Source organism: Thunnus thynnus, chromosome 10 (assembly GCF_963924715.1).
Source record: "Thunnus thynnus chromosome 10, fThuThy2.1, whole genome shotgun sequence".
NCBI classification, from domain to species: Eukaryota; Metazoa; Chordata; class Actinopteri; order Scombriformes; family Scombridae; genus Thunnus; species Thunnus thynnus.
The window spans coordinates 3,694,011-3,717,017 of record NC_089526.1 but is presented as its reverse complement, the minus strand read 5'-3'; the positions used below and the strand labels follow the sequence as shown (position 1 = coordinate 3,717,017).

The window sequence follows — 23,007 nt, the reverse complement described above, 5'->3', positions numbered from 1 at the left end:
TTAAGTCTGGAAAAAATGGTAATTATGTTTAAAAGAAACCAGCGTTGACTGTAGGGGGTGTGGTGCCAAAGTCAGACATTTGTGTCCTAAAACATCCACACAACATCCTACAAGGTTCTGCAGCTTTTGCTCTGACAGGACAGTCATCACTCACATTCAAGTTAAGGGGATGTAAAGTCTTGTGAGGAGAACATAAATATAGGTAAGTACTGACCTAATGACTGATGCCATTGTTTTTCTGATAGTATACCTGAGCTGGTATACTACCAGCTGGAGTGTATTTTACCCAAGGACAGTGATAGACAAAGCAATGGGCAACTTCTGATGTTTAACAGTACCTTCGGAGTTGCCTCAGCATATTGGATAGATTTTTCACCCTTGCTGCTTTTTGCCTGCAGCACTGCCCATAAAATTGCTGAATGTGTCACTACCCTAAGCCCCACCAACATCAATAACAAAAGGAAGTGAATGCTTTGTTAGCTAAAGCTAGATATTTTGCTAGTGCTCTTTAAATTCAATATTATCGATATTTACAGTGCACATTAAAAGTCTGGTGAGTGTTGGCTTTGTGGCTTGCTAGCTTGCTCATGTTTGCTAGCTAGCTAAATTTGAGCTTTTTTTAGCTAGGCGCGCTATAAAAGTATCATCATCTGAATATTACTTTCAGATCGTTTAAGTTTGAGCCAGAAAGATAGCAGTGCTCATAAGTTTTGGTTGGTAGCAACCTGTCCGTTAGCTCACCTATGCAAGCTAATGTTACCTTACATCCATGGTGGAAAAATGCTAATTTAAAAAGCAAATATACATTTTAATATAATAATAATAAAGTTGTAGTAGCAGATGAGTGTAAACTAATAAGTAAATTTTAAAACTTTAATGTTGGACGTAGCACCTTGTAATTTGTGCCTCTTTGCACAGCTGTTTTACCCTCTAATTTTTTTTTAAATTTTACAGGCACTGGCAGCAAGGCACTCTCTGATGACATCACAAACGTTGATTGGCTGAGGTAGTTGTTGAAGGAGAAATAAAGCTTTAGGTATCTTGAAATAAAATTTCTACTAATAAGAATGTCATTGCAGATATCTCTAACTGCCATTCTGACTAATAAGAATATCATTTTGACTTGGAGAAATGCTGTTATGGATATCTTTATATAATTTTGGATGGTCAATTAACCCTTTTTATGTCAAAATGTTTTGTGTTATGTTTTGTGTCTTCTGGAGCTGGTTTTTCAGAAGCTGCGATAAGCCTTCATACCAACGGGTGGCAACATAATCAAAGTGACCCTGAACTAGAGTTCCTGCCGAGATATGTAGAGTTGATCTATTTCACAGTCTGGCTTTTCTAGCTAAAATTTAATCCTTTGGTTGACCATAAAAATAATTTTTAAAACCATTGATTCACCTGATAGTTCACATCCCATAGTTGTAACACTGATTTTACTGGTAATTGGAGTTTCTTCCACTTAAACTTTAAACTTGTGTCTGTTTAAGTGATATTTTAGATATGAGCAGAATAACTTCAATCTTTCCAAGATAGAGGGATAACATGTTATCAGATAAGCAGATGCTCACATTCTGAAGAGCTGTACTGACAGCCTGCTCAACTACCGCTTTATCTTTGAACCACTAGTAGAGCAGAATCATCAGCATGTAAAACACATCCCTTTCACCGGCTGACTTTTTATCATTAACATACAACAAAAAGAAGTGGACCTGAAACACTGCCTTGTAGAACTCTACATTTAACTGTTCTAACATCAGATAATATCCCACTAACACTCACAACTTGTGTCTGCTTTCACTGTATCTCCCTGAGTGCTGAGGGAGTTATTAACCAGATGTAAAATAAGAATTTAAAATAGTGATAGGCAACCTTTAACTTCATGACTACACCATATAGTTCTTTGAGGGATTTCCACAATTTTCGTGGATCGTCCTACATCCGGTCATTTTGTCTTTGAGAACATCTTTCTTAGCTTTAGAGAGCAGTATTTTTACATAATTCCTCAATATCTTAAACTTCTGAAAACTGATGTTCTGATGTTTAAATTGGAACAAATTTATCCAGGACACCTAAGACCCCTAAAAACTGATTTGATTTCTCCTGTTCCTCCTGTTCTCACTGGCAATTAAAGGTTCCCTTTCTAATGAACTTCTAATGTAAGAGATAGGTGACAAAATCCACAAACCTTGTTGTGGGCAAAAATTCATTTCATGCCGTAGCTGAAGCTAATATGAGGATTCAGCAGTCTGAGTTAATCAAATCAAGTGGTAAGATTCTTATGTTACTGTCTTTTTAGTAGAAAATTTCATCTTTGTGTTATTAAAGGCAGTAACTCTTGATGATACCCACCTGGTCTCTCTAACTCACACAGCTGAAGCCAAACAGACACACATGAAATCCCTCTTTTTAAATCACATAATATATTTCCTTAATACAAGACTCTTGTCCCTCGCCCCGTTGGTGCTGAGATTGACAGTGAGTGTAACTCATTAAAGAGGCCCAAATGGAGCAACTATACTGAGGTCAGTTCTGCTTCTGTCTCATCTTGATTAAACATGTTACAGCATCCTGAATAATGCCATTCTCTCTGACTTGATGAAAGCTTTCTGACTTTTTCAGGGAGCAATTTGTAAGAAAAAGACAATAACAACAAGGTGTGGCAGCATATTTATTCACTGGAGATACAAGACTGAAATATAAATTAGCTTCTAAATAAATAGAATAACACTTAACCAGACACCTCTACATATATTCTTTTTATCAGAATACATTACTTAAAAAAACAACTGTGTTAACATTTTGTTGAGAAGAAAACAGCTCCCCTGTTGGCCAATCAGCAGTAATAATTCAACTGTTACATGACGATCAGAAACAGGAAACATCTCATCCCTAACAAAGTAGAAGGACAGCACATTCAAAGTCTTAGATATCTGTTTAGTGCTCACTTTAGCGCACTGGCACGCACGCACACACACACACACACACACACACACACACACACACACACACACACACACACACACACACACACAAAGAACATACATGAATAGCTCTGGGAAAAAATCCCAAACTCTATATTAAAAGTCTCTCCTTTTGTATTTGTATTTATAAGCCATTTGCTTTCATCTTACATGTTGTTGATCTTTACAGAGTATCCAGTAACCTTCTCAAGTGTGGCTTCTCAATGTGTAAACAGATAAATCTTTCTTTTTGCAGATCCATGCGTTTTTCTTACCACAGCTCACTGATTTCCACCCTTTATTTTGGACAGAAATTCCACAGTGACGGTTGGTAGGAGGTTGTGTCCAGGAGCTGATGGAAGAACATAATGTTTAGATCAAGGCTGATGGATTTTATGGTTCAAAATATTTAGGAATGTGTCTTTTACCTTTCAGTCAGATCACTTCCATTGATCCACTTCCATCTCCCATCTTCAACTCTCAGCCCAATCCAGTAGCCATTGATTCCTGGGCTGTGCCAACTCTTTTCATTGATGAATTTCTGAGGACAACAGAAAGACAGTTATGAGAGATATTTAAACACTGAACTTAAATAAACACACTGTGGCCCACAGACTCAGTGTGTTCAGACCTACGGAAAATACAGTTTCATTTCATATAGACTGTCATAAAATTCCCACAGTTTTGTCATTACCTTTTCATCTTCATTAACTATTACAGCCAAATCTGAATTCCTTCCTCTGCAGTTGTCTTGAGCTTCCTCCCAGGTTCTCTGACTAGGAGGTTCAGCGTTATAGATTAAATAGCAGCTGGACTGGTAGTGCAGCCAGCCATCCTCACAAGCTTTACACTGTCTATCTGAAATAACAGACGCCCACAAATAAACAACATAACTGCATTGTGACATTATTTTTGGTTATTTTTGGACCTGAGTTATAACATCTGAACTTACTGGTACGTACGTACTTTTCTCACTCCACTTACTTATTTGCTCTAAGTTGTTCTTCTGTGCCTCCAGTTCCTGGCTTCGTGTGTGCAGCTTGTTGTTTTCTGCAGTCAGGTTCCAGTTTTCTGCAGTCAGCTTAGCATTGTTTTCAGAGATGACATATGTAACTACAGCAACAGACAGAGGAAGGGGTTGAGCTGTGAGAATTTGTTCCAAGGCAAGTTAATTTATTTAGCAATTTTGTACAAAAACACAATTTTAAAAAATGTTTTACATTCATAAAAAACACAAATGATAGGTTAACATGTTTTTTAAGTCTTGTCTTAAAACAACACTGGTGTCTATACAAACATTACAACACATTTTGCGTCCTGTAAATATTCCTGTTGTTCATACTGGTCAATAAAAGATCCCTTCCCAATGAACTTCCAGTGTAAGAGATGGTGGACAAAATCCACAAACCTTGTTGTCTGCAGATATAAATGCCAAACCGTAGCTGAAGCTAATGTGAGGATTCAGCAGACTGAGTCAGTCAGTGTGTTTGTGAATGGATAATGAGAGGTCAATTATAAAGCACTATGGATAAAAGTGCTACATAAATGCAGCCATTTACCATTTTTGCACAGAATGAGGATCTTCATTTGAAGGCCATTATGAAGAGGAGGAATGATGGTACCAAGAAAAAACTTAACAATGTACATTTGGTCATCTGACTATTGTTTTAAGACAGACTTAAAAAATGTCAACCTGTCCTTTTAAATAAGAACTAACAACAACAATAACAAGTTACAGAAAAAGAAAAATGTTTGATTTGATGTGATATTCATATAGAAGATACTCACAGTAGATACGAAGTGCCATGATTACCAACAGTATCACCCAGCACACTGCTATTGGTAGAAAAGACTGAGTGAAGGAAGGAGACTTCTTATCTAAGGAAAAAATAAGGATTCAACAGAGTTATGTCAACAATTTGCTTCAACTCAAACTGTCTTTTTATAGACTTTTGATGTTGAAAAAATGAACACACCTTTATTCAACAACACCACATATACAGTCTTCAGCTCTCATTTTCATTTCATCTCAATTTCAGTCATCATAATTACTAGTATAGTCAACATTTTAATACATCGAATGCTTAACAAAATGAAATTTTGTCAAGTAAATTGTGCTAATAACATACCTGAGGTGGCTGACATTTTGTCCACAGTAAATGCTGCTACATTAACATAGCCACTTTCTTCTTCAGTTTTCTCTGAAACAGTACAGATCAAACACTAATGTTTAAATATCAGCAGTAAATTGGTCTTTATTTGCAGAATGACATCCAATATGCACACATTTCAAACTTTTTGCTGCCAATGCATTCTCATGTATCAAAAGCACCATGCATTATGAAAAAAGAATAAAGTAAAATACTGTGTCATAAAAAGACTAGAATCTGATATGGTTTTTATGTATCAGAAAGTATCTTACCTCCAGAAAAAGAGACATTTGCATTCTTAGAAGTAACAGTAAGTTTTTGTGTTTTTCTGTTCATCCTGAACAAAAGAGACAGTCAGTCAGCAGTTCTATATGAAGGCTACTGGGAAATGATAATGTTTCAGTTCTGCTTTAAAGCTGTGACAGTTGTTTGGTTGGCGGCTAATGCTTCTTGAGTTCTTGTGTTTTAAAAATCTTCTCCTTTAATGGTCTTAACAGGATGTGTACACAACATATTGTCACGCCACTGTGTAGTTTTCCATTCATGAGCAGGAAGTCATTTTTATCATAAACACATTTCCCTATTTCTTTCTGCTGAGACTAAAGACCTATCTTATAAAATGAAATTCTACCTTTTAATACACTCATCTTGCTTTTTCATGAATTCAAAACTTTATCAATAACATTATTTGGGACGTATGTTATTCTGTGACCTAAGATAATGTAAATAAATGACTGCAGTCTGACAAACTGGGCAGCAACAATGCCAATCAATGTCAATTTCCACACTCAACAATTATCACATATTCATAAGACATAATTATAAAAGAGTAGCTTCACACTAATTTCTGAGTAGTTTAGTCATAAATTAACAAGACAAGAAATAAATTAGACTTTTTACACAAGTCTGGAACAAGAATCACATAATAGAGATGTTTACAGATGATAGTGTCTTGAGTGTCTGAGTTAATACTCACAGTAAATATGAAAGGTTGTGATTAAAACAGGATAACCCAACTCACTGCTATTGGTGGAAAAAAATGAGTGAAGGAGAGAGACATCTTAGAGGAAAAATAAGAATTTAGGTGAATTATATCAACAAAGTGCTTCAACAAGAAATACGGATTCAACAATGTGTTTTAACACAGTCAGATGTGCTTTTTTTATCAACAAAATCAACACACCCTTCTTTTTGAAATACCACATATACAGCTTTCAAGCATTCATACTTTCCATCGTCATTATTACATGTTTATTCAACATTTCAATTCTAAAATTTTGTGAGGTAAATTGTGCTCATAACATACCTGAGGTGGCTGACATGTTGTTCTTAATGCATAATGCAGCATTAACGTAGTCTCAGCACAGATCAAACACTGTTTAAACATCTGGACCTCCACTATATTGAGCAGACTGGAGAAATTTAATGCAAAAGCTGAAGTTTGAAACAAAGTTTGATATTTTTCTTGTGTTGTCAGGCAGCAAAACCATCATCTATTCTGAAAAATAATAAAGTAATATATTGCTGCACTAAAAGGAAGTAACCTTGTTATGTTTTAATGTATTAGAAAGTATCTTGTGTTCAGACAAAGAAACATTTGGACTTTGAAAAGTTACAGTAAGTGTCTGTTTTTCTGTTCATTCTGAACAAAGCATGACGTTGACAAGCAGTCATATATGAGGGCTATGCAGTGTACCATTCACAGAGTGAATGTGTATGTTTTAGTTCTGCTTTAAGGTGTGACAGAGTTGTATGGTTAAGCCACATGCAGATTGCAAAACTATGAATATCTGAGAGCTGCTGTGCTGCTCAAATAATAAGACATTTGTTGTACCAGACTGTTGTCCTGTTGACATGAGTGTTAATAAACCACACAACTGATCTCAGAGGAGATGTACTGGTAACAAGATTATTCCATCGTGAGAAATCCAAGAATGGATCAAATTATAATCTTCAACAAGAAACACACAAGAAGTGACGATAGATCAGACTGTCAGTTCTTCAGGTGCAGATATGATGCATTCTGCCACAGACACATGCAGTGTTTGAATCAAATAAAGGAGCTGCTGTAAATATGATACAGATGTGATTTTCACAAGACCCAATATACAGAAATCCCAATAACATCAGCCATAAAGTGAGTGCACCACACACATCCAGAGAGCTCAGTGTTAACTGAAAATGAATAAAGTAATGAATTAAACAGGGGGCGGGAGTTTTGGTTTGTGCTGTGATGATAAACTTGAATTTGAACCTGACATTCAGATACTTGTAAAAACACTACAGGCTACAGCTGTACTCTTTTTACGTTTTGTCTTTTTGATATTTCTCTCTCTGTGTATGTATATATCTACATTCCTAGTTAAGCTTTTATAATGACCCCTATTGCATTAATAATATTAGTGGTTGCAGTATGTGTGTGGGTGTTTGTCCACTTCCTCCTTCCCTGCCTCTGATTTCCTGTAAGCTCTGCTCTTCTCGCCTCTCATCTCAGACTCATCTTCAAGATTAACCAACTACAAGCACAGCCAGTTTTAGCTACTGTCAAAGCATTGCAGCGCATTTACTCACTGGTGATACAGAATACACTTAAACATGGATTTTCTTCTGCATAGACATACAACACATAACATACACATAACCAGTCACATCTACATATAAATATCCTTTACATGAGAATACAAATACTTACACAAACAACCAGTATGCAGCTGCATTTGCATGGTTCTGGCATAAAGCGTGCCCTAATTATTGTTATTCAAATATGACTCATTATAAACGAGGACCAAAAACACTTTTTTGAGTCTCATTTGAACTGATGTAGTTTTGTTTGTGTTTTAGCCAGATGCTAAACAAGCACATTTCCAGAAACCAGACGATGTCACTTGAAGCCTAATACATGCATCTTGGCCTTACAGTTCTCCTGTTATAAGCTTTTCCATGTGGGTGTGCCAAATAGGTGAAAATTCTATAAAAAGGGTAGATGTTAAAGGGTTAATGATATCTGAACATAGTGTCATTTTCTTTGAGGCAGTAGATATCAATGCTCCACTGAGCTCACTTCATATTTGCTGTGTTTAGTTGTTCCTCTGTGTGTCCAGCTCCTGGTTTCCAGTGTTGAGCTGCTTGTTTTGTGTTGTCAGGTTCTGGTTTTCCACAGGCAGGTTTGTGATCTTGCTTTCTAAGTGTTTGTTGAGGTTTGTCAGGTTGCAACTGACCATCAGTAGAGTCGTGTGGTCGCTGATTTGCCGTCTTCATCTGCTGGTTTTCTGCAGTCAGTTTGATGTTGTTTTTAGAGATGATTGACTGAGTGAATTCATTTGATCCCCTAAAACATACAGATTTAAAATTGTTACAATCATGAATTAAATCACAAAAAGGCTTATTTCCTTTGTTGTCCTTTACACACAGTATAACAAACAGCATGACAATGACAACATAGGACAAATACATGTATGCCAACAATTATTTACAATACATACAATGGTGAGGTATCACAGTCTGCATGCTCTAAGCTCCCTTCATCATGTATGTCAGGTTATAAATGACTGAGAAACCATCTTTTCAAGGCCACTGTGAATATGTGCTCTGATGTGATGAGTTTTAGACTGAAAGGAAGGTTGTTCTATAGTACAGCTGCAGAATAAAGGAATATATTTTTACCCATTAAAGTCTTAAAGCAAAACTAAATAAAATAAATTGAATTGCCCCTTTTTGGATGGTTATGGGTATCTTTAAACACTTATATTAATGTTTAAAAATAATTCTATAAGTAAGATATAACTTAATAAAGTTAACCATTTTCTCAACTGTTAGCCCGTTTAGTTTTTTAAAGTGATCTGACTCAACATAGAAGTTTTAAAATGACCCTAACTAGTTTGTTTTGTGTCATCAGGAGTTTGTTTTTCAGAAGCTGCAATAATCCTTTGTAACAGGTGGTAGTATAGTCAAACTGACCCTGAACCAGAGTTCCTGCCTGGATATGTAGAGTTGATTTATTTCACAGTCTGGCTTTTCTAGCTAAAATTTAATCCTTTGGTTGTAATTTTTAAAACAATTGATTCACCTGATAGTTCACATCCTGAATATGTAACACAATTTCTACCGGTAATTGGAGTTTCCCCCACTTTAACTTTAAACTCTTGGGTGTGTTTAAGTGATATTTTAGATCTAAATTACTTCAGTCTTTCCAAGATAGAGGGATAACATGTTAACAGATAACCTGATGCTCACATTCTGAAGAGCTGTATTGAGAGACTGCTCAACTTTATCTTTGAGCCACTAGTAGAGTAGACCCATCAGCGTTTAAAAAACATTCCTAAAACCGGCTGACTTCATATCATTAACGTACAACAAAAAGAAGTGGACCTAAAACACTGCCTTGTAGAACTCCACATTCAACAGTTCTAAAATCAGATAATGTCCCATTAACAGCCACAACTTGTGTTTGCTTTATTAAAAAGGACTGACACCAGTCAACAGCCTGCTTATTAGATCCCATAGCCTTGAGCTTAATCAATAAAATGCTATGGTCCACAGTGTCAAATGTATTCTGTGTATCCAACCATACCACATAACCTTCATCTACTTGTTTCGTAATATGATCAGTCAGGTATCTGTTGAATATGATTTCCTAAATCCAGATTGAATTTCATACAGAGGAGTTTTTCTAGAGATGTAGTCATATATTTGATCTTGCACCATTTGTTTCCAGAATTTTTGACCACACAGATAAAGTTGAGACCGGCCTCATTCCCTGGGTCTAGATGACTTCCCTTCTTGTGTACTGGAATAACTCTACCTAACTGAAGCCCATCTGGAACGTTACCTGACATAATAGAAAGATTTATTATATGCCTGACATATGGAACTACTGTGTAACTTCTGCAGCATCCCTTGTGAATCTAGCTGGTAACCCATCAGGTCCAGTCACTTTTGTGTGGTTTAAAAGGTTAAGTTTGAGTGCTGAGGGAGTTAATTGCCAGATCCTTAGCAACCGATGTAAAATAAAAATTTAAAATAGTCATAGTTGACCTTTAACTTCACATATAGTTCTTTGCTGGATTTCCACAATTTTCTTGGCTCTTCCTGCATTGTCATTTTGTATTTGAGATAATCTTTCTTAGTTTTAGAGAGCAGTCTATTTACCCAATTAGTCAATATCTCAAACTTCTGAAAACTATGTTCTGATGTTTTAATTGGAACTAATTTATCCAGGACCCCTAAGAACTGTGATTTGAAAATATTGACATTTTAAAATATTTCTTAAAGCAATACTCGGGTACAACTATACTTAGGTCAGGTCTGCTTCTGTCTCATCTTGATTAAACATGTTACAGCATCCCGAATAATGCCATTCTCTCTGACTTGATGAAAGCTTTCTGACTTTTTCAGGGAGCAATTTGTAAGAAAAAGACAATAACAACAAGGTGTTGCAGCATATTTATTCACTGGAGATACAAGACTGAAATATGAATTTGCTTCTAAATAAGTAGAATAACACTTAACCAGTCACCTCTACATATATTCTTTTCATCAGAATACATTACTTAAGAAAACAACTGTGTGAACATTTTGTTGAGAAGGAAACAGCTCCCCTGTTGGCCAATCAGCAGTAATAATTCAAATGTTACATGACAATAAAACAGGAAACAACATCTCATCTCTAACAAAGTAGAAGAAAACATTCAGAGTATTAGTTAGCTCACTTTAGCATGCTCACACACACACACACACACACACACACACACACACACACACACACACACACACACACACACACACACACACACACACACACAGAGCACATACATGAATAGTTTTGGGAAAAATCCCAAACTGCATTAAAAGTCTTTGTATTGATATTTATAAGCCAGTTAATATGATTTTACATGTTATTAATCTTTACAGAGTATCCAGTAACCTTCTCAAGTGTGGCCTCTCAGTGTTTAAACAGATAAAGCCTTGTTTTTGCAGATCCATCCGTTTTTCTCACCGCAGCTCACTGATTTCCATCCTTCCTTTTGGACAGAAATTGCACAGTGACCATTGGTAGGAGGTTGTATCCAGGAGCTGATGGAAGAATATAACGTTTAGATCAAGGCTGATAGATTTTATGATTCAAAATATTTGGGAATGTGTCTTTTACCTTTCAGTCAGATCACTTCCATTGATCCACTTCCATCTCCCATCTTCAACTCTCAGGCCAATCCAGTAGCCTTTGACTCCTGAATTGCCAGAACTGTAAACACTGATGAATCTCTGAGGACAACAGAAAGACAGTTATGAGGGAAATTTAAACACTGAACCTAAATAAACACATTGTGGCCCACAGACTCAGTGTGTTCAGACCTACAGAAAATACAGTTTCATTTTATATAGGCTGTTATAAAATTCCCACAGTTTTCTCATTACCTTTTCATCTTCATTAACTATTACAGCCAAATCTGAATTCCTTCCTCTGCAGTTCTCCTGAGCTTCCTCCCAGGTTCTCTGCTCAGGAGGAGGAGGGTTATTGATTAAATAACAGCTGGACTGGTAGTGCAGCCAGCCCCTCTCACAAGCTTTACACTGTCTGTCTGAAATAACAGAGACCAACAAACAAACAACATAACTGCATTGTGACATTTTTATTGGTTATTTTTGGGCTTGAGTTATAAGATCTGAACGTACTGTTATTTTCTTTGGGGCAGTAGGCATCAATGATCTGCTGGACTCCAGCAACACTGTTCTCACTCCACTTTCGTATTTGTTCAGTTGAGTTGTTTTTCTGTGTCTCCAGTTCCTGGTTTCTTTTGTTCAGCTTGTTGTTTTCTGCATTCAGGATCTGGTTTTCTGCAGTCAGGTTTTGGTTTTCTGCAGTCAGCTTGGCATTATTTCCAGAGATGACAGATGTAACTACAGCGACAGACAGAGGAAGGGGTTGAGCTGTGAGAATTTGTTGCAAGGCAAGTTTATTTATTTAGCAATTTTGTACAAAACAGAATTTTAAAACATTACATTAATGTCATAAAAAAACACAAATGATAGGTTAACATTTTTTAAAAGTCTGTATTAAAACAACACTGGTGTCTATACAAACATTACAACATGTTTTGCATCCTGTAAATATTCCTGTTGTTCATACTGGTCAATAAAAGATTCCTTCCTAATGAACTTCCAATGTAAGATATGTAAGAGATCCACAAACCTTGTTGTCTGCAAAAATAAACCTTAGCTGAAGCTAATGTGAGGATTCACCAGACTGAGTCAGTCAGTGTGTGTGTGAATGGATGAATGAGGTCAATTATAAAGCACTATGGATAAAAGCACTACATAAATGCAGCCATTTAGCACTTTTGCACAGAATGAGGATCTTCTCCATTTGAAGGCCATTATGAACAGGGGGAATGATTGCACCAAGAAACAACTGTAACAATGTACATTTGGTCATCTGACTATTGTTTTAAGACAGACTTAAAAAATGTCAACCTGTCCTTTAAATAAGAACTAACAACAACAAGAACAAGCTACAGAAAAAGAAAAACATTTAATTTGATGTGATATTCACATAGAAGATACTCACGGTAGATACGAAGGGCCATGATTACCAACAGTATCACCCAGCACACTGCTATTGGTAGAAAACACTGAGTGAAGGAAGGAGACTTCTTATCTAAGGCAAAAATAAGGATTCAGCAGAGTTATGTCAACAATTTGCTTCAACTCAAACTGTCTTTTAATAGACTTTTGATGTTGAAAAAATGAACACACCTTTATTTAATAATACCACATATACAGTCTTCAGCTCTCATATTCACACTTTCAGTCATCATAATTACTAGTTTATTCAACATTTTAATAAAAAAAACGAATGCTTAACAAAATGAAATTTTGTCAAGTAAATTGTGCTAATAACATACCTGAGGTGGCTGACATTTTGTGGACAGTAAATGCTGCTATATTAACATTGTCACTTTCTTCAATTTTCTCTGAAACAGTACAGATCAAACACTAATGTTTAAATATCTGCAGTAAATTGGTCTTTATTTGCAGAATGACATCCAATATGTTGAGCAGACTGGAGAAATCAAATACAATTTGACATTTCAAAAGCTTTTGCTGCCAAAGCATTTTCATGTATCAAAAGCACCATGCATTATGAAAAAAGAATAAAGACTGCTTCATAAAAAGACTAGAATCTGATATGGTTTTTATGTATTAGAAAGTATCTTACCTCCAGAAAAAGAGACATTTGGATTCTTAGAAGTAACAGCAAGTTCCTGTGTTTTTCTGTTCATCCTGAACAAAAGAGACAGTTAGTCAGCAGTTGTATATGAAGGCTACAGAGAAATGATAAAGTGCATAGAAGTTTATGGTTTTTTGTTCTGCCTTGAAGTTGCAACAGTTGTGCAACCGAAAGAAAGGTTGTGATTAAAACATGATAACCCAACTCACTGCTATTGGTGGAAAAGACTGAGTGAAGGAGAGAGACATCTTAGAGGAAAAATAAGAATTTAGGTGAATTATGTCAACAAAGTGCTTTAATACATACAAATGGACTTTTTTTTTTTTTTTTTTTATAGATTTTTGATATTGAAAAAAGGAAAACACCCATCTTTTTAAAATACCACATATCGAGTTTTCAGCTGTTAAACATTCACATTTTCATGTTTACATAACATTTTAATGTTAAAAAACCTCATGCTCAACAAAATTACATTTTGTAAAGCAAATTATTCTTATAAAATACAACAACATTGTCACCTTCTTCCTCAGGTTCCTCTGAAACAGAACAGATCAAACACAAATGTTTCAGTATCTGCAGTAAATTTGCCTTTTTTGCAGAATCACCTCCACTTTATTGAGCAGACTGGAGAAATCAAATGCAAAAGCTGAAGTTTGAAACAAAGTTTGATATTTTTGTTGTGTTGTCAGGCAGCAAAACATCATCTATTATGAAACATAATAAAGTAATATATTGCTGCCCTAAAAGGTGGTAACCTTGTTATGTTTTAATGTATTAGAAAGTATCTTGTGTTCAGACAAAGAAACATTTGGACTTTGAGATGTTACAGTAAGTGTCTGTTTTTCTGTTCATTCATTCCCCTATTGCATTAATAATATTAGTGGTTGCAGTATGTGTGTGGGTCTTTGTCCACTTCCTCCCGCCCTGCCTCTGGTTTCCTGTACACTCTGCTCTTCTCGCCTCTCATCTCAGACTCATCTTCAAGATTAACCAACTACAGGCATAGCCAGTTTTAGCTACTGTCAAAGCTGCTGCTGAGACTTAAAGTAAATAAATAAGACTTTCTGTTCCTCTCTGGAGCTCTGTTGGTGCTGATGTTGATGGTTTGTGTAACTACATGAGGCCCAAATGGAGCAAACATAAGAAAAAGATAATAACAACAATGCATTGCAGCACATTTACTCACTGGTGATACATAATACACTTAAACATGGATTTGCTTCTGCATAGACACACAACACATAACATACACATAACTAGTCACATCTACATATAAATATCCTTTACATGAGAATACAAATACTTAAAAAAGAACCAGTGTGCAGCTCCCCCTGTTGGCCAATCTGTAGTAATAATAATAATATTATTGTTGGTTATTTATGGACCTCATTAATGATATCTGAACATAGTGTCATTTTCTTTGAGGCAGTAGGTATCAATGCTCCACTGAGCTCACTTCATATTTGCTGTGTTTAGTTGTTCCTCTGTGTGTCCAGCTCCTGGTTTCCAGTGTTGAGCTGCTTGTTTTGTGTTGTCAGGTTCTGGTTTTCCACAGGCAGGTTTGTGATCTTGCTTTCTAAGTGTTTGTTGTTGAGGTTTGTCAGGTTGCAACTGACCATTAGTAGAATCGTGTGGTTGTTGATTTGCCGTCTTCATCTGCTGGTTTACTGCAGTCAGTTTGATGTTGTTTTTAGAGATGATTGACTGAGTGAATTCATTTGATCCCCTAAAACATGCAAATTTAAAATTGTTACAATCATGAATTAAATCACAAAAAAGCTTATTTCCTTTGTTGTCCTCTACACACAGTATAACAAACAGCATGACAATGACAACATAGGACAAATACATGTATGCCAACAATTATTTACAATACATACAATGGTGAGGTATCACAGTCTGCATGCTCTAAGCTCCCTTCATCATGTGTATCAGGTTATAAATGACTGAGAAACCATCTTTTCAAGCCCACTGTGAATATGTGCTCTGATGTGATGAGTTTTAGACTGAAAGGAAGGTTGTTCTATGGTACAGCTGCAGAATAAAGGAATATATTTTTACCCATTAAAGTCTTCAAGCAAAACTAGATAAAATTAATTGAATTGCCCCTTTTTAGATGGTTATGGGTATTTTACAATACACTCTTATACTAGTGTTTAAAACTAATTTTATAAGTAAGAAAGAACCTGATAAAGTTAACCATTTTCTCAACTGTTAGCCTGTTTAGTTTTTTAAAGTGATCTGACTCAACGTAGAAGTTTTAAAATGACCCTAACTAGTTTGTTTTGTGTCTGTAGGAGTTTGTTTTTCAGAAGCTGCAATAATCCTTTGTACCAACAGGTGGAAGTATAGTCAAAGTGACCCTGAACCAGAGTTCCTGCCTGGATATGTAGAGTTGATTTATTTCACAGTCTGGCTTTTCTAGCTAAAATTTAATCCTTTGGTTGACTTAAAATAACTTTTAAAACCATTGATTCACCTGATAGTTCACATCCTGAATATGTAACACAATTTCTACCGGTAATTGGAGTTTCTCCCACTTTAACTTTAAACTCTTGGTCTGTTTGAGTGATATTTGAGATCTAAATTACTTCAATCTTTCCAAGATAGAGGGATAACCTGTTAACAGATAACCAGATGTTTACATTCTGAAGAGCTGTATTGAGAGACTGCTCAACTTTTTCAGGGAGCAATTTGTAAGAAAAAGACAATAACAACAAAGTGTGGCAGCATATTTATTCACTGGAGATACAAGACTGAAATATAAATTTGCTTCTAGATAAACAGAATAACACTTAACCAGTCTCCTCTACATATATTCTTTTCATCAGAATACATTACTTAAGAAAACAACTGTGTGAACATTTTGTTGAGAAGGAAACAGCTCTCCCTGTTGGCCAATCAGCAGTAATAATTCAAATGTTACATGACAATAAAACAGGAAACAACATCTCATCTCTAACAAAGTAGAAGAACAGCATATTCAGTTTCAAACTCCCTTTAGCGCATACACACGCACACACAAATAAGATAAATAAGAGATACAAGACTGAAATATGAATTTGCTTCTAGATAAACAGATGAAACTTAACCAGTCACCTCTACATATAAATATTCTTTTCATCAGAAAACAATACGTAAAAGGAAACTTGGGTATTTTGCATGGACCCTAACCAAGTCTCACTCAAGGAGAAGTCTTGTTCTGATATCCCGCGACAGTTTAATTGTCGAAACCAGCTAAATATTCAGCAATGATTTTGAAAATCTATGCTTCCTGTACTCCAACACAACAAACTCTTCCCATCACTCCTCTCTCCAACTGTGTCATGGCTGAATATTTTGCTGATTTCAAGAACACTCAACTACTCAGTATTGCTCAATACTGGACCAATTGCAAAAATTGTTGTCCCCATTAGTCACTTAGACATGACGGGAAAACAGGGTCCAGGTTTAAAAATCCCAAAGTTTCCTGTTAAGAAAACAACTCTGTGAACATTTTGTTGAGAACAAAACAGCTCCCCGTATATACTATATAATAATATAATAATATAATATATATATATATATATATATATATATATATATATATATATATATATATATGGAGTGAAACAAACTGGAAATGTTGAAGTAAAAATCTTTGTACTGATAGTTATAAGCCAATTGATCTTACATGTTATTAATCTTTACAGAGTATCCAGTAACCTTCTCAAGTGTGGCTTCTCAGTGTTTAAACAGTTAAAGCCTTCTTTTTGCAGATCCATTGCTTTTTGTCACCACAGTTCACTGATTTCCACCCTTCATTATGGACAAAACTTGCACAGTGACCGTTGGTAGGAGTATCTGTTGAGGAACTGATGGAAGAACATAATGTTTAGATCAAGCCTGATAGTTTTTATGATTCAAAATATTTGGGAATGTGTCTTTTACCTTTCAGTCAGATCACTTCCATTGATCCACTTCCATCTCCCATCTTCAACTCTCAGGCCAATCCAGTAGCCATTGATTCCTGAATTGCCAAAACTGTAATCATTGATGAATCTCTGAGGACAACAGAAAGACAGTTATGACTCAGTGTGTTCAGACCCACAGAAAATACAGTTTCATTTTATATAGGCTGTTATAAAATTCCCACAGTTTTCTCATTACCTTTTCATCTTCATTAACTATTACAGCCAAATCTGAATTCCTTCCTCTGCAGTTGTCCTGAGCTTCCTCCCAGGTTCTCTGCTCAGGAGGAGGAGGGTTATTGATTAAATAGCAGCTGGACTGGTAATCCAGCCAGCCCCTCTCACAAGCTTTACACTGTCTGTCTGAAATAACAGAGACCAACAAATAAACAGCATTACTACATTTTGGCATTATTATTCATTATTTATGGACTTCATTTATGAGATCTGAACGTACTGTTATTTTCTTTGGGGCAGTAGGCATCAATGCTCCACTGGGCTTGAGCAAAGCTTTTCTCACTCCACTTTGTCTCCATGTTTTGTATTTGTTCTGTTAAGTTGTTCCTTTGTGTCTCCAGCTGCTTAGTTTGTTTCATCAGGTTTTCGTGTCCAGCAGTCAGGACGGAGGTAACTACAGTCAAACAGTAAGGGTGTGGGGCTGTGAGCAGTTTAGTCATTGTGTTACAAGTTAACAAGATAAAAGTTTGACTTAAGCTAATAGTCACATAAATCATATTTTCAGTCACCCTTCATTAATTTTCATAGAACAAACCTGGGACAGGAATCATTGCAGCTGAGTATTAATAGAGACAAATACAAATATTGCTTACAGAAGGCACAGAGTGACTGATGAGTAAATACTCACAGTGGATACGAAGTGCCATGATTACTAACAGAATCACCCAAATCACTGCTATTGGTAGAAAAGACTGAGTGAAGGAGGGAGACTTCTTATCTGAGAAAAAATATGGATTCAGCAGAATTATGTTACCAATTTGCTTTAGCTCAAATTGGCTTTTTATAGACTTTTGATATTGAAAAATGAACACACCCTTATTTAATAACACCACATATACAGTCTTCAGCTCTCATATTCACACTTTCCGTCATCATAATTACTAGTATATTCAACATTTTAATTCTAAAATTTTGTGAGGTAAATCGTGTTCATAACATACCTGAGGTGGCTGACATCTTGTTCTCGGTGCATAATGCGGCATTAACGTAGTCACCTTCTTTCTCGAGTTCCTCTGAAACGGCACAGATCAAACACTGTTTAAACATCTGGACCTCCACTATATTAAGCAAACTGGAGAAATCAAATGCAAAAGATGAAGTCTGAAATCAATTTTGACATTTCGGAAGCATTTGCTGCCAATGTGTTGTCATGTATCAAAAGCCCCATGCATTATAAAAAGAATAAAATACTGCCTCACAAAAAGATGAGAACCTGTATTATGCATCAGAAAGTATCTTACCTCTAGAAAAAGAGACATTTGGATTCTTAGGAGTAAAGATAAGCTTCTGTGTTTTTCTGTTCATCCTGAACAAAAGAGGCAGTTAGTCAGCAGTTCTATATGAAGGTTATAGGGAAATGGTAAAGTTTGGAGAAGTTTATGGTTTAGTTCTGCTTTGTAACTGCGACAGTTGTTTGGTCAGCGGCCAATGCTTCTTGAGTTCTTGTGTTATGAAATCTCCTCCTGTACTGGTTTTAACAGGGTGTGTTTGCAACATATTGTCATGTCAGTGCAGTTCACCTTTCATGAACAGAAAATAACTTTGATCATAATCAAAAATGTTTGTCCATTTCTTTCTGCTGAGACCGAAGACCTATCTGATCAAATTAAATTCTACCTTTTAGTACACTCATCTTGCTTTTTCATGAATTCAAAAATTGATCAATAACATTATTTGTGGTATATGTTATTTTGTGACCACAGATGAGGTGGCTGAAATTTTGCTCAGTGCATGCAGCTGCATTAACATTGTCACCTTCTTTCTCATGTTCCTCTGAAACAGAACAGATCAAACACAAAGGTTTCCATATCTGCAGTAAATTGGCCTTTATTTGCAGAAATAAGTTGAGCAAAGTGGAGAAATCGAATGCAAAAGATGAAGTTTAAAAAATTTCAACATTTTGAAAGCATTTGGTGCCAACGTGTAATTATTAAGTATCTTGTATGCAGATAAAGAAACATTTAGATTGTAACAGGAAGTCTTGCTTATTAGAGTGTTTTATAAAGAGGAACTCCATGTTTGTCAGATGGGGCTTTAGTCTTTAATGGTGTTGTTACTTATTGTGCCGAAATTTGTTCCTGGGCAGCAAAGAGGCTCAGTGATTACACTGCCACTTCACATGATGAAGGTCCTGGTTTTTAGCCTTTCTGTGTGGAGTTTACATGTTCCCTCGTGGTCACATGACCTTCCTCTGGGTCATCAGTCTCCTCCCGCAGTGCAAACACATGCATGTCAGGTGTGTGTGTGTGTGTGCTAATCTGTGGAGAAATATCCAGTCTAAAACAGGGCTAACACAGACTCTTTTCCTACCTTTCACCCAGTGCATGCTGGGATAACCTCCACTTCCACCAGGACTCTAAACTTACATACAGTGAGCAGGTAGAGTGTAGGGGATGGGTGATGAATGAATGGAAGGATGGATGAGTGGATAGAGTTTTGTTCCCAGTCTGACTAATAAACAATGAACTTATGTGTTGGTTTGTTCATAAATCATACAGCTTTTAATGAGGCATATGTGATAATTGAGAATGTTGAAATATGAATGTTTGAGAGCTCATCCATCCATCCATCTGTCTGTCCATTAATGTTGCTCAGTCTGTCTGAATGCAGATATTTATTTTCACCATCTCAGGTCACAAAACAACATTTAACCACAATCGTATTACTCAAGTTTCGACTTAATGAAATAGGAAGTTGTGTGTATTTAAAGGTAGAATGTCGTGTTTGTCAGATGAGTTTTCGGTCTCTGCGGAAAAGAAATAGGCAAATGTATTTGATAATGATAAAAGTTGCTGATTAAAGGCAAACTGCAATAGTGTGAGAATATGCTGCAGACACAGCGGGTTAAAACCATTAAAGGAGATTTTCTAACACAAGAACTTAGCATTAGCCGCTAACCAAACACCTTTCACAACTTCAAAGCAGAATTAAAACCATCAACCTCTCTATGAAAGTTTGTACACTTTTAACTTTCCCCTACAGCCTTCATATAGGATGCTGGTGAACTTTATGCTTTGATGAACAGAAATATACAGAAATACTTTTAAAAAGTTAAATGTTTCTTTATATGCAGGTAAGATGCTTTCTCATGGTTTTGTGTAGCAGTAGATTGTTTATGTTTGTATTTTACAAAATGAATGATGTCTGATGGTAAACAACACTGCCAAAAATTGTGCCACATTACATACTTGCTGTAAGTCTGTAGAGTCCTGGTGGAAGTGGAGGTTATCCCAGCATGCACTGGTTGAAAGGCAGGAAAACCACACAATATGATACTTTCCTAATATAAGACTTCTTGACCCTCTCTGGAGCTCTATTGGTGCTGATGTTGTCGGTGTATGTAACTGATTAATGAGGCTGAAATGGAGCCAACATGACAAGACACAGTGAGGTCAGGTCTGCTTCTGTCTTATCTTGATTAAACATGTTACAGAATCCTGAATAATGTCATTCTCTCTGACTTGATGTAAGCCTTCTGACATTTTCAGTGAGCAATTTGTAAGAAAAAGACAATATCAACAAGGTGTGGCAGCATATTTATTCACTGGAGATACAAGACTGAAATATAAATTTGCTTCTAAATAAACAGAATAACACTTAACCAGTCACCTCTACGTATATTCTTTTCATCAGAATACAATACTTAAGAAAACAACTGTGTGAACATTTTGTTGAGAAGAAAACAGCTCCCCCTGTTGGCCAATCAGCAGTAATAATTCAACTGTAACAGGAAACAACATCTCATCTCTAAGAAAATAGAAGAACAGCACATTCAAAGTATTAGTTAGCTCACTTTAGCATGCTCACACACACAGACACACACACAGACACAGAGCACATACATGAATAGCTTTGGGAAAAATCCCAAACTCTGTATTAAAAATCTTTGTATTGATATATATATATATATATATATATATATATATATATATATATATATATATATATATATATATATATATATATATATATTATATTTATATAGGCCTGTTGATATGATCTTACATGTTATTAATCTTTACAGAGTATCCAGTAACCTTCTCAAGTGTGGCCTCTCAGTGTTTAAACAGATAAAGCCTTCTTTTTGCAGATCCATCCGTTTTTCTCACCGCAGCTCACTGATTTCCATCCTTCCTTTTGGACAGAAATTGCACAGTGACCGTTGGTAGGAGGTTGTGTCCAGGAGCTGATGGAAGAACATAATGTTCAGAACAAGCCTGATAGATTTTATGATTCAAAATATTTAGGAATGTGTCTTTTACCTTTCAGTCAGATTACTTCCATCGATCCACTTCCATCTCCCATCTTCAACTCTCAGCCCAATCCAGTAGCCTTTGACTCCTTTACTGCGCCAACTGTTGTCATTGATGAATTTCTGAGGACAACAGAAAGACAGTTATGTGAGATATTTAAACACTGAAGTTAAATAAACACACTGTGGCCCACAGACTCAGTGTGTTCAGACCTACAGAAAATACAGTTTAATTTCATATAGGCTGTCATAAAATTCCTACAGTTTTCTCATTACCTTTTCATCTTCATTAACTATTACAGCCAAATCTGAAAACTTTCCTCTGCAGTTGTCTCGAGCTTCCTCCCAGGTTTTCTGATCAGGAGGATTAGCGTTATTGATCTCATAGCAGCTGGACTGGTGCTGCAGCCAGCCACTCTCACAAGCTTTACACTGTCTGTCTGAAATAACAGAGACCAACAAATAAACAACACTACTGCATTGTGACATTTTTATTGATTATTTTTGAACTTCGATTATAAGATCTGAACGTTATTATTGTCTTTGGGTCAGTAGGCATTAATGATCTGCTGGACTCGAGCAACACTGTTCTCACTCTCTCTTCGTTTCTGTTCTGTTAAGTTGTTGTTCTGTGCCTCCAGTTCCTGGTTTCGTGTGTTCAGCTTGTTGTTTTCTGCATTCAGGATCTGGTTTTCTGCAGTCAGGTTTTGGTTTTCTGCAGTCAGCTTGGCATTGTTTCCAGAGATGACAGATGTAACTACAGCAACAGACAGAGGAAGGGGTTGAGCTGTGAGAATTTGTTGCAAGGCAAGTTTATTTATTTAGCAATTTTGTACAAAAACACAATTTAAAAAAAATGTTTTACATTCATAAAAAACACAAATGATAGGTTAACATTTTTTTAATAAAATAACACTGGTGTCTATACAAACATTACAACAGGTTTTGCGTCCTGTAAATATTCCTGTTGTTCATACTGGTCAATAAAAGATTCCTTCCTAATGAACTTCCAGTGTAAGAGATGGTGGACAAAATCCACAAACCTTGTCTGCAAAAATAGATCCCAAACCGTAGCTAAAGCTAATGTGAGGATTCAGCAGACTGAGTCAGTCAGTGTGTGTGTGAATGGACGAATGAGAGGTCAATTATAAAGCACTATGGATAAAAGTGCTACATAAATGCAGCCATTTAGCACTTTTGCACAGAACAAGGATCTTCTCCATTT

The 23,007-nt window shown here is 36.0% G+C and overlaps 5 protein-coding genes across 10 annotated transcripts in view; 1 reads left to right on the top strand and 4 right to left on the bottom strand.

Moving 5' to 3' along the window:
- nes (nestin) overlaps nucleotides 1-23,007 on the top strand; it is an 88,004-nt gene that overhangs the window by 1,755 nt on the left and 63,242 nt on the right. The window lies entirely within an intron of this gene.
- On the bottom strand, nucleotides 511-6,004 carry LOC137190815 (CD209 antigen-like protein C). Its single transcript, XM_067600485.1, has 7 exons — nucleotides 5,389-6,004; nucleotides 5,096-5,167; nucleotides 4,755-4,844; nucleotides 3,933-4,079; nucleotides 3,661-3,824; nucleotides 3,395-3,507; nucleotides 511-3,318 (listed from the first exon to the last, which is right to left on the bottom strand). Exons 1-7 carry the CDS (start codon nucleotides 5,450-5,452, stop codon nucleotides 3,174-3,176), a joined length of 795 nt encoding a protein of 264 aa, XP_067456586.1. The 5' UTR covers nucleotides 5,453-6,004; the 3' UTR covers nucleotides 511-3,173.
- LOC137190813 (NKG2-A/NKG2-B type II integral membrane protein-like) lies at nucleotides 10,557-14,170 on the bottom strand. Its single transcript, XM_067600482.1, has 7 exons — nucleotides 13,332-14,170; nucleotides 13,018-13,086; nucleotides 12,681-12,770; nucleotides 11,789-12,013; nucleotides 11,531-11,694; nucleotides 11,265-11,377; nucleotides 10,557-11,188 (listed from the first exon to the last, which is right to left on the bottom strand). Exons 1-7 carry the CDS (start codon nucleotides 13,393-13,395, stop codon nucleotides 11,065-11,067), a joined length of 849 nt encoding a protein of 282 aa, XP_067456583.1. The 5' UTR covers nucleotides 13,396-14,170; the 3' UTR covers nucleotides 10,557-11,064.
- On the bottom strand, nucleotides 16,063-18,925 carry LOC137190814 (CD209 antigen-like protein E). The gene is made up of 7 exons (XM_067600483.1): nucleotides 18,772-18,925; nucleotides 18,472-18,543; nucleotides 18,159-18,248; nucleotides 17,751-17,924; nucleotides 17,493-17,656; nucleotides 17,274-17,386; nucleotides 16,063-17,197 (listed from the first exon to the last, which is right to left on the bottom strand). Exons 1-7 carry the CDS (start codon nucleotides 18,833-18,835, stop codon nucleotides 17,074-17,076), a joined length of 801 nt encoding a protein of 266 aa, XP_067456584.1. The 5' UTR covers nucleotides 18,836-18,925; the 3' UTR covers nucleotides 16,063-17,073.
- LOC137190811 (asialoglycoprotein receptor 1-like) overlaps nucleotides 21,054-23,007 on the bottom strand; it is a 52,153-nt gene continuing 50,199 nt past the window's right edge. For 4 of the 5 annotated variants that reach the window (XM_067600468.1, XM_067600472.1, XM_067600480.1 and 1 more), the window contains 3 exons: nucleotides 22,059-22,222; nucleotides 21,793-21,905; nucleotides 21,511-21,716 (listed from right to left, as the gene is read on the bottom strand). In XM_067600468.1, coding sequence (XP_067456569.1) covers nucleotides 21,593-21,716; nucleotides 21,793-21,905; nucleotides 22,059-22,222 — 401 coding nt within the window. In that variant the 3' untranslated portion in view covers nucleotides 21,511-21,592. Of the gene's footprint in view, nucleotides 21,278-21,510; nucleotides 21,717-21,792; nucleotides 21,906-22,058; nucleotides 22,223-23,007 lie in introns of those variants that run through there. The other variant, XR_010930290.1, reaches the window with a different exon arrangement.

Coding starts and splice junctions, on each gene's coding strand:
- LOC137190815 (XM_067600485.1), bottom strand. CDS start 5,452: ATGAACAGAAAAACACAAAAACTTACTGTTACTTCTAAGAATGCAAAT. Junction 3,825..3,932: donor AAGTAAGTGGAGTGAGAAAA/GTACGTACGTAC, acceptor CTGTTATTTCAG/ATAGACAGTGTAAAGCTTGT. Junction 3,319..3,394: donor GGAAGTGATCTGACTGAAAG/GTAAAAGACACA, acceptor TTCTTCCATCAG/CTCCTGGACACAACCTCCTA.
- LOC137190814 (XM_067600483.1), bottom strand. CDS start 18,835: ATGAACAGAAAAACACAGAAGCTTATCTTTACTCCTAAGAATCCAAAT. Junction 17,925..18,158: donor CATGGCACTTCGTATCCACT/GTGAGTATTTAC, acceptor GTTTGACTGTAG/TTACCTCCGTCCTGACTGCT. Junction 17,387..17,492: donor TAGTTAATGAAGATGAAAAG/GTAATGAGAAAA, acceptor TGTTGTCCTCAG/AGATTCATCAATGATTACAG.
- LOC137190813 (XM_067600482.1), bottom strand. CDS start 13,395: ATGAACAGAAAAACACAGGAACTTGCTGTTACTTCTAAGAATCCAAAT. Junction 12,771..13,017: donor CAAAATGTCAGCCACCTCAG/GTATGTTATTAG, acceptor TTTTTGCCTTAG/ATAAGAAGTCTCCTTCCTTC. Junction 11,695..11,788: donor CTGCCCCAAAGAAAATAACA/GTACGTTCAGAT, acceptor CTGTTATTTCAG/ACAGACAGTGTAAAGCTTGT.